The sequence below is a fragment of the Anguilla rostrata genome, chromosome 5 (genome assembly GCF_018555375.3).
Source record: "Anguilla rostrata isolate EN2019 chromosome 5, ASM1855537v3, whole genome shotgun sequence".
In the NCBI taxonomy this organism is placed as follows: domain Eukaryota; kingdom Metazoa; phylum Chordata; class Actinopteri; order Anguilliformes; family Anguillidae; genus Anguilla; species Anguilla rostrata.
In genome coordinates, this window is record NC_057937.1 from 18942347 (window position 1) to 18956152 (window position 13806).

Genomic DNA, 13806 nt, shown 5'->3' on the forward strand with positions numbered 1-13806 from the left:
TCCTCAAATCTCGATTGGTGGAATACCGTAAAGCCGGCGTTGCGTATTCCTTCCGCAGAGTGAAAACGAGTCCGTCAGGTCGACACTCATATCCCACCTCAGGTAGGTTAATAAAATACTCTAGCCAGGTCTGAGCAGCGAACGGCTCCGTGACCGAATGAGGAACATAGACTCCCTAACTAATCTCCGTTACTCCCAGCATCCCTCCTTCAGTGAACTCGTGATTTTAATAATATCAGCAAAGGCTTAAGTACTACTACACTTAAAATGTGGACAGAACGCGCCGTGCCAGCAATGGATAGTGAGGACGCCCTCTCATACAGGCTAAATGCACACACCTGACTCTGCAAACTTAGCCTCTAGCGCTGGTGCGGACTGTGTTGCGCGCACGCGCACACGCGCATCAAAAACAGTGACTTCTGCCTGGGAGCCTTGTCAGACCGGACGGGACAGTTTTGTGGCCGATTCCCTGTCTTATTCTCGCTAAGTGTCTCGAAACGGATTTTACTCGAATGGGACAGGTGCGTTTCCTTTGGCAACGGGACATCTTAATGCTGAAGTGCACTCTTCTCGGACGTTCCAGAATTACTGGAGAGCCAATGTTAGCAGGAATGTGTTTTAATATTTTGCGAAAAGTGAAAATCGCTTTACATAAGTGAGGTAGGGACTCTCGTCAGAAATATGGTGAGTGTAAACTTTATTATTTTTACAGCGTTATGTCAAAATGCTTCGGTATATGCGTGTATAGTAATTTTGTATAATATTTTCCCTACTTTTGAAATTAGAAAACGTTAATGGCAGATCCCTCGCGTTCATCCAGTGCTTTCGAATTAGCCTATTTAATTTCCTCTGTGCAACCTACTGTACTTGGATATTTCACACGTTTAAAACATGTCCTGTTAATCTGAACAAACCAAAACCCTGGTCGAGACTGATGTACACTTGAAATGATACACAGACAACCGTATAAGTGACTCTCACGCTGAGCACTGCCAATTAACGGGGTAATACCTCGAAAGCGAGTTTGCTATTTATCTAGCCTTCGGGCAAGTGACCATATCACAAGTTGAGGAGGGGGGTCGTGGGGTAGAGATGGATTGGAGTTGCAATGTCTGTGTTCATTTGTCCTAATCTGTTCTTTTCATGTCAGACCGCCTCATCAAAGTAACAAACCGTACATAAGGCAAAATCAGACGAATCGTTCTTTGATTCACTTCAGGTCAACTGACCCTCGCCCACGATAATATATATATATTGCAATATATATATTGCAATATATATATTGCATATATATATATCATCCCAAGTAAATAGGATCAACAACTGATTTAAAATACACTGCGCGTGGGTTAATATTCATTCCCAGAGGAAAATGTGTTTCTTTTACTTTATTTTAAGCACTAACGTTGTATAGCCTATATTTATTTTTCCTACAATCCTTTTCAAAGTGTGATTGCAAGCTTCCTAATTAAAACAGACGCAATTGACCTACAGTGTACAGCGAAGTGCCACGGAGAAGCCTCTGAGCTTCCGGAAAAGGACTCTTTACAGGTCTCCTGGGTTAGTGGAGAGAATGCCCCTGACGTCGTCACTGCGGCGCTTTAAAACACTTCCCTCAATTAACTTTCCACTCGGCAAAGCAACCCGCCCTCCGATGGGAATGCTGTTACCAGTGGTGCCGTTAATAAATAGTTTATCACTCTTCCCTCTCCCGAACGAGATGGAACACCTTGGCAACCACAATGTGTTTTGAATACCTGATGGCTTTCTCCAGAATTTAGTTTGTTTATTTCCGGCGTAGCTTTATGTGGTCGCTCACCTGTTTTATGTGAACATGCTTTGTACCCCAGGCTGTTAAAAGCAAGTTGATCGCAGGTTCTCAGGTTGCTAAATTGCGGTATCGTAATCATAACCAGGCTACGCAATGTTCCTAGATTTGAAACTCAGTAGACTACTGCGGATGTAATTTCTGCTTCTCTCTTCACCAGTTGTAATCCATGATGTGTATGATTTTATCTGCAAGACAGTAATAAGTTTGTAAAATGTTCTTCAGTAAAGGTAACACCATGTTAAATAAGCGTATGTCTGTTCAGAAATGATACCAGTAAAATTTCACCACACCAAAATCTGACGGATTTAGGTTAAGTGTGTTGTTAAAATGGGCAGCTGGTTTTACAGCAGGCTTATATTCTGCAAACTGAATACTGATAAGTAGAGAAAGATGGAAACAACTGAGGCGAGAGAGGGAAAAGGAGAGAGGAAGAGGTGGAAGAGTGTGCAAGGAGGAGAGAAAGTGTAAAATCCCCATTCTTATTGTGAAGGCCCACCTGGTACAGTCCTTTTTTTTGTCAGTGGTAATTGTTTTCTAGTATAGAGTATATATGTATATTACATATGAGCGAAATGTATTTTATGTAGGCTAAATATATTTGCTGTTTAGTAAATATACTGTTATGTATATGTACCTTGTATATATTTATGTATATATAACTGTTATTTGTTTGTTATTTGCTATTCTTTTATTTACCATCTTTGTTTGGGCAGCATTGTGTAATGTTATGGCAATAAAACACCTTTAATTTGGAAAATAATTAGATTGACAAAGAGAGTGGTTCTGGTTCTGTCAGACCTCTAAGTGGGTCTAGGTGCTGTGATGAAGGACAGCTATGTAGAGGCTCTCTTTCTGTGTGTGTGTGTGTGTGTGTGTGTGTGTGTGTGTGGGTGTGTGTACACTGTGCTGTTGTCATCCTTCAAAGGTGATTTATTTGTTTCTGCCCTTTCGCACAGCCTCTGCTTGTAGCTGCCCCCCTCGGCCCTCCGTGAACACTTCAGCTGTCAATCAGGAGGGCACGCCCTCTTGGCCCTCCCGCTGCGCTACTGACTCTGCCTCCCGGGCACCCGCCCTCATGCCGCCATGCCCATCATCAGCAACGCCAATCACGATTTCAGCCACCTGTCGCTCAGCGACGACAGCAGCCTCGACCGCATCTTCACCGAGATCCCGGAGACCGAGACCATCAAGGGGGTCTACTACCAGCGTGCCCAGCTGATTCGCCGGCCGCAGGACCTGCTCTCGGTGGACCACGCGGCGCTGGCGGTCATCAACGTGGGGGGCAACCGCTACACGTTCCCCTGGACCACGCTGGAGCAGTTCCCCCTGACGCGGCTCGGGCGCCTGCGCCTCTGCAGCAGCTACGAGGAAATCGTGCAGGTGTGCGACGACTACGACGAGGCCGCCCGCGAGTTCTTCTTCGACCGCAGCCCCTCCGCCTTCCGCGTCATCCTCAACTTCCTGGCGGCGGGGAAGCTCCGCCTCCTGCGGGAGATGTGCGCCCTGTCGCTCAGCGACGAGCTGGCGTACTGGGGCGTGGAGATGGCCTACATGGAGCGCTGCTGCAAGCGGAAGATGTACACGCGCATGGAGGAGGCGGCCGAGCGCGAGCGGCGGGAGGAGGAGAGGAGGCGGTGCAACGCTCAGCCTCGCCCCCCGGTGGAGGAGACGCGCTACCGCAGGATGATGGGCTGGCTGAGGGACACGGTGGAGAACCCGCACTCGGGGATACCGGGCAAGGTGTTCGCCTGCCTCTCCGTCATCATGGTGGTCATCACCGTGGTCAGCCTCTGCATCAGCACCATGCCTGACCTCAGGGAGGAGGAGGACAGGGTGAGTAACCCACACCGTCCCCTGCTGGGGAGTGGGGAACTGTGCAATCGCACTGAGCACTGTAAATTGAGCTATCTGCCAGCTCAGTTTACTGTAATTGGTATGCATTTACACTCACCTAGGCTCGCTTTAGACTGAAATTCAAACCCGACACAGCGAGGGAGTAATACTATGCCATGGAGAAAGACACGCATCCATGTTTTACTCATTCTTAATTCACAGCAAGACACATAATGTAGGTTGTCTCAATCCGGGCATGTCAGGAGATCAGTGTCTGTATGACATGTTTTACAATGATACATGAATTCTACCCACATAAATACACGCACACGCACACGCACACACACACACACACACACAGGTGCGAGGATTCCTTTGTGGGAGTTTTAAAAAGGCACGTCCCTAAGGCATATCATGGAGTATGTTTCTCTGCTTAGTATTCTGCACTCAACATCAGGCTTGACAGAAATGGAGAAAGGAAGTGTGTGTATGTACTGTATGAGTGAGCTTGGCAAGAATGTTCTCTGTTAGAGAAGAGAAAAGAATGTATCTCTCTCTCGTGTTCATTTGTTCTGAAAGCACACTTTTTTTTAGGACTATACAGCCCAGCATTTGGCCTTATACATGATCTAAAAGATCATACTCTTCTGGTATTGATCTGTCTCACTTTTGAACAAATGCTCTGCTCTGATGTTGGTTTGTCCTTTGACTATTAATACTGTGAACCATACTGCCATGTTTGTTCACTATTAACTTAAGACCTGGCCAGGTTCTGACATCTGTCTGTTGCCAAACAACTCTTATGATATTTTCTGTTTGTTTTCTTGACCATTAAAGGGCTGTACTGTCCACTTTTTGGCTTTAGACTTGACCAAAATAAAGGACCAAAATTTTCTGGTAGCAGACTATCTCTGACTGATATTTCAACAACCGTTCATCTATGATTTAGACCGTTAAAGGAGTGCACTCCTCCATTACAGGAGCATTTTTGCGAAACAGATTTTGTTTTGATACATCTGTCTAGACTGGCAGATGGGTATTTTTACTTTCTCTATGTAAGTAAAGCTAAGCACTAGGTAAGGTCTGTAAACAAGCCAGCGAGAAGCTTGTATATAGATATGAAGTCCTTGTGTCAGTGTTTGTTGAAGGTTGTTGACGGTGATGGCTGGGATTTTTATTTTTATTTTGCCGATGATTGGTACAGCCCACGGCGATTTTTTTTTTTGGCATCATTACAATGTTTGTTCGGGAAAAATTGTAATTAAATGTATGTTTAATTGTGAAATTGGATGTACTTAATGAGGTGATTACAAAAAAGTAATTATGTAGCTAGACACATATATAAATTCCAATGTAATGAACCTGAAAAAAACACAAATTTGACGGATGAAAATATGTAAGGAAACATTGTAGTTAGATGTAAGTTTAATTATGCAATTGGATAGACTTAATGAGGTGATTACAAAAAAGTAATTATGTAGTTAGACACATATATAAATTCCAATGTAATGGACCTGAAAAAACACAAATTTGAGGGATGAAAAGAAGCAAAAGTATTGTAAATGTAACATATTGAATGGAGGTCAGTGATGGTCAGTAGGGGACACTGTTTTCCCCTAGCTGTGGGTGTGGCCTTGCTATGATGTAGATACTTTCCCCATAGTTGAGAAAGCAGATGAAATCGCATTGATGATGAGCATTGATGACCATTTCCCTTGCCTTGAGAGATGTCTCAGCAACTGCTTGCCTGGTGTTCATTTAAAATTTCTCTAAATCTCAAGTTAATTACCTGGAATATGATGGTAGTGCATGTATTCGTATGTGACTATTTTTCTTGTGTGGACACGTGTGTGCGTGACACGCGTGACATGAGCTCACTTGTGGGACCATCTCTCATCTCATTTTGTGCTTCTGAGAAGTTATCATTTGAACACTTACGAAATGACGTTAATGCAATTATTTAGAAACACAACCAGACTTCCTAATGTTTTTTCATGAGTTGTGGTGTTTGGCTTCGTATTTAGAACCCTAACCCCAACTGCAAATTCTCTATCAAGTGACTGAGCGTTGACCTAGACTGTGCCCTATGCTCATCTGATCAGTATTAAGAGGTCATACATGGTATTTGGGTGTGGAGTGTGTTTAGCCTCCTGAGACCTGTGACCAATTAATTTATGTCCCCTGTAGGAGACGTGAGTCTCTGGTTTGAGTCTCAGCAACCATATATTCTACTATGCTGAAACCTACACAATAAGGGACATTGGATAAAAATAAAATAAATTATATTTTTGAAGTTATTTTTACTGCAACATGTTTTTAAAATTTTATTTATCCAGACCAGATTTTGTATAAGGTCAAAATAGTTAAATAATTCTAACTTCTCCTGGGACTGGGATGATATGTACCGCATTCTTGGGGTTGTGTAATTGGGTGTTCCTGTTGTCACACATTGCCAGGAGGATGATGGCTGTGGCATACTAATGTCAGGAGGAAGTTGGAACAAGTGTGTTATTAGTGTTATTAGAACCATAAATGTTGGAGGAGTTTTTGATTGGCTGCTGTTAGGTTCCATCTGGAACATACTGCACTATGCTTTCCATTAATCAGGTGGATGTAAAGAGGTTCAATTCAATAGGCCAGCAGGTCTGTGCAATGTTAAAAGCATTTCTCTGTGGATCCACTTCGATTATTTTTTGGAAAAACAGAAGAAACAGTGGTGTTCAGAGGCATATGGTCAGTGGTTACTCAGCCCCACTTGTGCCCCAAAAAGCAAAATCTTCAGCCTAAGATCAAATCTAATAATATTAGAGTACATATTGTCCCCATTGGATGCATTTAAGCACCATTAGAGTTGAGTTCACGACAGAACTCTTACACAGCAGCCCTCATCTCACGATGGAGTTTGCCTTTCAAAGTTGAAAGGCATGCTTTCAGGGTTTAGCAGACGCCAGTTGCTTCATTTTCATGGGGGGTGAGAATCAGAAAATTTGGGTTTGTCTAATTGGGTGGCATGAGATTACTCCCCGGGAAAAACAGTACTGTAACAGGAGGAAGATGGGGAGGGAGGCACTATCTACGGATTTATGTCTTACCTGTGACCTGTGGCATAGACTGACCAAGGCCTCGACGAAGAGCACCGCCATGGCCTCCAAGGCGCTGATAAAATGTGATTGGACGACAGCCCTCTCTCAGGGGACAGCCATACCTCTCACCCCCACCGTCGTGGTCTGGCGCCGTTCCGGTTTTGGGAACAGATGCAGAGGCGGTATCTTCACACCTCGTGGGCCGGGCGCGATTTCCTCTCTCTGACCTGGGAGTCATTCCGCGTTCCCGCCACGCGGGTCACCTCGCGGCCGCGAACGCCTCCGTCAGTCAAGCGTTCCGTTCTCCCGTTAATGCAATCCGGAGCGGAAATTCAAATTCAGAAAAACCCTTTTTAACGTACTCGTGGTTACATTATTTTATCTTGTCTCATAATGTTGACACCGATTTATTGCGGTTAAAAAAGTGTAAACAAGTACTTAAATATTCTGTGGTTTTTGGTAGAAAAGCAGAGCGATCAGAAGACCTCCCAATTCCCGAGACATCCCAAGTGTTCTTGCATTGTACACTCGCTAGGAACTGAAGATGGTTGTTGTGCATTAAATAAATCTCAATTTGTGCATAAAAATACAATATAGACAAATTCAATGATATTATGATTGAACGGTTGGCGAGCTTGTTGCCGTGGAAGCCATTTTTATTGCTGCATTCACACACTTCTGTGGTTTTTACTGCCAGGTGGAAGATATCGTTCCCATATCAGCCATTCCCAGATCATAAAATTCCCATATTTCCTATTCGGAATCACAACTCGGAAGGTTGACTTGAATGGTTTTCCCAGTCAGAAGGTGGTCATTTCAGTAACTCCCATATGACGTGAACGTGACATAAACCCACCATTAACTTCAGTACCCTTTAGCCACTTGATGCGTGCCCTTTTCACACCCCTTACATACATAGGGAGGGGCCATATTTATTTGTATTTTAAACATGCATTTGCATGTATGCATTTCACATGTAATACAAGTTGCTCTTGTGTTTTTTGTATGATTCATACCTGTGTGCAAACTGCTGAGCAACCTGCACTTCCATCATTTTTACTGTAGTTTACATACGTGTATTTTGTAAAATGTGTATTTTGGCTTGTTTTTGGCACGCTCAGGGGAGAAGAGAAGCATGGCCGGGAAACACTGATATACCTTTCAGTATTCACTGAGATTGAGTTTAAATCCTATAGGGCTCAGCGAGGAAGTAAAACAGTTTAATACTGAATAGTAGAGTACTGGGGATTATTGTCATGTAGAAAAATTCCCACACACACACACACACACACACACATTCACAAATACAGAACACTTATTCTAACATACACACAGATACATACATGCACGCATTCATGCTCAGATGCACGCGTGCACACACACACACACATACGAACGCATACATGATCTCTCTCTCTCTCTTTCACACAGATTAATGAGCATGCTAACACTTACACGCACACAAATGTACATATTGACACAAACACTCTGATCCTAGCACACTGCATGTCGCAGGGTAAGAGGGCTCTGAAGGTGACCCTGCTGGCAGAGGCAGCGGGCCCCCGGCGGCTTTGCGCTCTGTGAAGTGGCGAGAGGTGAGGAGAGGGTAAGAGAATGCGGGGGTAATTCAGGGGGAACGTTGAGGGGATATTACATAACATTGCATTATTTTCAAGAACAGGCTGCTTCTGCAGCAGCAGTCTCCTGCAGCCCCGCCACAGCCGTCGAAACCCCACTATGCCCAGAGCCTCAGCACACTGGTGCAGATCCTCCTGGGAACCACAGTAATGATAATGAAGTGACAGGTCTGCCGCTGCTAATTCTGTGTGTGTGTGTCTGTGTGTGCGTGCGTGTATCCTTGATGGATATTTGAGTTTATAGTTTGTGAAAGGGACAGTCTGCTTTTCTGTACTGCTGTCTGTATCCCCACAGCCCTCTCCCTGTCTATTCCCATAATCCCCTCCCTATCTGTACCTCACACACCCCTCCCTGTCTGTACCTCACACACCCCTCTCTGCCTGTACCTCACACACCCCTCTCTGTCTGTGCCTCACACACCTCTCCCTATCTGTACCTCACACTCCCCTCCCAGTCTGTACCTCACACACCCATCCCTGTCTGTACCCCATGCACCTATCCTTGTCTGTACCTCACACACCCCTCCGTGTCTGTACCTCACACACCACTCCCAATCTGTACCTCACGCACCTCTCCCTATCTGTACCTCACACACTTCTCCCTGTCTGTACCTCACACACCCCTCCCTGTCTGTACATCACACACCTCTCCCTGTCTGTACCTCACACACCCCTCCCTGTCTGTACCTCACACACCCCTCCCAGTCTGTACCTCACACACTCATCCCTGTTTGTACCTCACACACTCATCCCTGTTTGTACCTCACACACTCATCCCTGTTTGTACCCCATGCACCTCTCCTTGTCTGTACCTCACACACCCCTCCCTGTCTGTACCTCACACACCCCTCCCAATCTGTACCTCACACACCCCTCCCTGTCTGTACCTCACACACCCCTCCCTGTCTGTACCTCACACACCCCTCCCAATCTGTACCTCACGCACCTCTCCCTGTCTGTACCTCACACACCCCTCCCAGTCTGTACCTCACACACCCATCCCTGTCTGTACCTCACACACCTCTCCCTGTCTGTACCTCACACACCCCTCCCTGTCTGTACCTCACACACCCCTCCCTGTCTGTACCTCACACACCCCTCCCAATCTGTACCTCACGCACCTCTCCCTATCTGTACCTCACACACCTCTCCTGTCTGTACCTCACACACCCCTCCCTGTCTGTACCTCACACACCTCTCCCTGTCTGTACCTCACACACCCCTCCCTGTCTGTACCTCACACACCCCTCCCAGTCTGTACCTCACACACCCATCCTTGTCTGTACCTCACACACCTCTCCCTGTCTGTACCTCACACACCCATCCCTGTCTGTACCTCACACACCCCTCCCAATCTGTACCTCACGCACCTCTCCCTATCTGTACCTCACACACCTCTCCCTGTCTGTACCTCACACACCCCTCCCTGTCTGTACCTCACACACCTCTCCCTGTCTGTACCTCACACACCCCTCCCTGTCTGTACCTCACACACCCCTCCCAGTCTGTACCTCACACACCCATCCCTGTCTGTACCTCACACACCTCTCCCTGTCTGTACCTCACACACCCATCCCTGTCTGTACCTCACACACCTCTCCCTGTCTGTACCTCACACACTCATCCCTGTCTGTACCCCATGCACCTCTCCTTGTCTGTACCTCACACACCCCTCCCTGTCTGTAGGACTGAAACTCAGTGGTAGTGATTCCTATTCATTAGCACACAGAGGGAGGTAGTCAAGGAAAGCAGCACCCTCTCATGCAGATCAGACAATTACAAGAACTGCTGAGTGGGGGGGAAATTTTGATGAACCAGTTTATGTTGCACAGACACGCACGCACACGCATACACACACACACACTCTCTCTCTCTCTCTCTCTCTCTCACACACACACACACAGCAATGCTCATTGGCGTTTGTCTTGCCATTGTGCAGTCATGCTACAATTGTGGAATCCATTGAGTACATTCAGAAAAAATGGGCTATGCCAGATTGTACATTCATGCAGTAGTTTTACAGACCCCTGCGTAAGATCAGCTAACGTTGAGGACGACCATTTTTTACATGCTAGAGTTTCAGAGCCAAGGAATTCTACAGGAGATCAGGCCATATACTGTAGTTATGTAATGTTTAAACTGCCATGTGAAAGTCATATAGTGCAGGCCTGTGTACACAGTCACATAATGGTCATGCAGACCAGAGAACATGTTCACAGTGCAGAGATAACCAGGGTCTCCAGTTTTCTGTCCCTAATGTACTTTTAGGAACACTGGAGCAGATGGTGCGGGGACATTTGAGCGCGTAGTGCTTCCTTGCTTTCCAAAGTTGAGATGTGACCGCAGTGTCACAGTGAAATATGTCCTCATCACGATGCCATATGTTGAGGGTTCCTCCTCAAGGTAATCAGGGTGATTTATTGACTGAGTTTAGCTTCATTTTTTGTCCCACTTGTATAAAAATTGCCCTTTGGCTAAGCTTGCTTCTGTGCCAGCTGGAGAAGGAGGGGAATTAGCTGATCTATGCAGTTTAACTTCCATGATGCCAATACTGAAGAGAGAGGAGAATATCTTTCTCCCCAATTTAGGATGTCCAATCACGTGCAGCCAGTCACAGTCAGCACTTACAGGGTCCATATTTGAATATTCAAATGAGGCAGTTTAACTTTTATGATACCGCAGCAAAGAGAAAATGGCGACACTCAGGTCTAGACATTGCAGCTTCAAAGGTATAGTGCCACAGGTGGTGGGTGCCAGGTGTAAATTATGCATGCTACATGAACAGACTCAAAAGTGTGTGTGTGTGTGTGTGTGTGTGCGTGTGCGTGTGCGCGTGTGTGTGTGTGTCAGCAGATTGTTAATGAAGATGTGTCTCCCACACTGCCTGGCACTGATCCAGAATTGTAATGGCCAAGAAAACAAGCTTAATCTCCTACTCTCCCTGTATGATGCTGTGACTCTTCCTAATCTATGGCTGGGATTCCATCAACATTTCTCCTTAACTTTGATGGGGAATTAAAGAATAGAAGGATTGTTTTGTGTATGTGTAGGGAAATGTGCACGCATGTAGTTGTGTGTGTGTATGTGTGTGAAAGAGAGAGAGAGAGAGAGAGAGAGAGAGAGAGAGAGAGAGAGAAAATGTCTGCCTTATATAAGCCAGCACTGATAGAACAAGGGAAACTATGAATACAGATCTCACACACACACACACACACACTCCCTCTCACACAGGGCCACTGATAATCCATGTAACCAAAATCGCAATGTTAGGATCTCCAAGGGAGAACAAGTCCAATCTCATTGGACAAGAAGACAAAATCTGGCGAGAGGAGGGGAATCTGGAGCCCAGTCAACTAGACTAACTCCCTTCTCTCTGTCTTTCTCTTTCTTATGCCTTCCTTTTCTCCTTTCTTATCTCCCTCATTCTTTTCCCTTCTTTCTGTCTCTCACTCCCTCCCCTTTTCTCTCCTTTCTTCCTCACATTCTCAAATTCTAATTCCAAATGCTTTATCGGCATGAGATACGCTCTCTTCCTCCCTCCCTTTCTCTCTCTCTCTCCCTACCTTTTCACTCTCCTCCCGTTCTCCCTCTGTCTCTGTGTCCTTCCCTCTCCGCAGGGCGAGTGCTCCCAGAAGTGCTACCACATGTTCATCGTGGAGACGGTGTGCGTGGCCTGGTTCTCCCTGGAGTTCCTGCTGCGGTTCCTGCAGGCGCGCAGCAAGCTGGCCTTCGCCCGCGGGCCCCTCAACATCATCGACGCCCTGGCCATCCTGCCCTACTACGTGTCCCTGCTGGTGGAGGACGAGGACGAGGGCTCGGGCCCGCCGCACGAGCGGCCCGGCGGGGGGAAGGGCTACCTGGACAAGCTGGGGCTGGTGCTGCGCATCATGCGGGCGCTGCGCATCCTGTACGTGATGCGGCTGGCGCGCCACTCGCTGGGCCTGCAGACGCTGGGCCTGACGGTGCGCCGGAGCACGCGGGAGTTCGGCCTGCTCCTGCTCTTCCTCTGCGTGGCCGTCACACTCTTCTCCCCGCTGGTGCACCTGGCGGAGAGCGAGCTGACGCCCGGGGCGCACGACTTCAGCAGCATCCCCGCCTGCTACTGGTGGGCCATCATCTCCATGACGACAGTGGGCTACGGGGACATGGTGCCGCGCAGTCTTCCGGGCCAGGTGGTGGCGCTGAGCAGCATTCTGAGCGGCATCCTCATCATGGCCTTCCCCGCCACCTCGATCTTCCACATGTTCTCCCGCTCCTACCAGGAGCTCAAGCAGGAGCACGACAGGGTGTTCAAGGAGGAGGAGAGGGCTGCGGCGGAGGCGGCCGCCATCGCTGCCGGCGACGACCTACAGGAGGGGGAGGACCGCTTCCCACCCTCCAGCCACTTCTACTTGAACCCAAACCTCACTCAAGAGTCCTTCACTCTGCTGGAGCCCTCCGAGGAGAATCTGCACACCCTGCCGGCTGGGGCGTTCTGAGCCTCCTGAGCTACCCCTGACATCTGACCTTTGACATTTTGGGGACATTGGTTCTGCCTTGGGCTGGGGGCGGGCTTTTTTCAGTCTGACGGACAAATCTGTTGTCGACTCAGACTTTGGCCTTCGCTGTCGATGGAAAAGCTGGAATTGGTGGGTACCTTCTATGAAACATGGGTTCTCTGAGCTCTGAAGAACCACACTTCTGCTTTGCGCCTCTATCTTGTATCCTCCTGTGAGGACACAGCAGAACGGTCTCTGCTTCTCCTTGTGCTTTTCCCTTTCTTTCACTGTCTTCCAGAACCATTTGCCTCTCCGAACACCAAAGGGCACTAGACAAACTATGGCTATAGAGCTTCTTTTTTTATTTTTAAAAAGAGACAAACTTCATCAGGGACCGAAATAAAAAACAAATAATCCCACTGACCCTCTGCATTGCGTGTAATCTTTTTTTCTGAGAAGCGTAATCTGGTTTTTGGATTAATGCTGATCCAGAGGACGGTTCCCTCCATCAGAACTGAGACAGGGGTTGGCCAGGAGGGCCGCCACCATCTGCTCACTGGCTGGCTTTCGGGGGCACCCGGCAAGGGGGGTGGGGCTGTTTGTATGTGGATTTGTTTATGTCCAAACAAAAAACTCCCAGGGTTTACGTGAGGTCTCTCACATCCTTTTACGAACCGTGGAGGTTCAAAGGTCGCATGGGGGGGACCAAGGCCATCCGGTGCAATGCCAGATGCAGGGCTTAATCTTGACGAGGAAGGGAGTTAGCATAGCGAGGACATCTTGTTTCCTCTCTTTCCATATGGGTAACTAGACATCAGCACAGAAGCTCTGGGTTGCAGGTGGCGTGGGGGGGTGGGGTGGGGGTGGGGGGTGCGGGGGATGCGCTGACGCTCTGCAGTTATTCATGGCACGTCCCAACGAAAATGTCTTTTTTACCTCTCTCT

At 47.4% G+C, this 13806-nt stretch overlaps 1 protein-coding gene across 6 annotated transcripts; it reads left to right on the top strand.

Moving 5' to 3' along the window:
- kcng4a (potassium voltage-gated channel, subfamily G, member 4a) lies at window positions 1–13285 on the top strand. 6 transcript variants are annotated; one of them, XM_064335490.1, is made up of 3 exons: window positions 1–102; window positions 2788–3664; window positions 12002–13285. In XM_064335490.1, exons 2-3 carry the CDS (start codon window positions 2915–2917, stop codon window positions 12860–12862), a joined length of 1611 nt encoding a protein of 536 aa, XP_064191560.1. In that variant the 5' UTR covers window positions 1–102; window positions 2788–2914; the 3' UTR covers window positions 12863–13285. The 6 variants fall into 6 exon arrangements, with proteins under 6 accessions (XP_064191560.1, XP_064191561.1, XP_064191559.1 ...); XM_064335491.1 differs by lacking the exon at window positions 1–102 and adding an exon at window positions 121–521; XM_064335489.1 differs by lacking the exon at window positions 1–102 and adding an exon at window positions 122–684.
- Window positions 13286–13806: the final 521 nt, after the last annotated feature.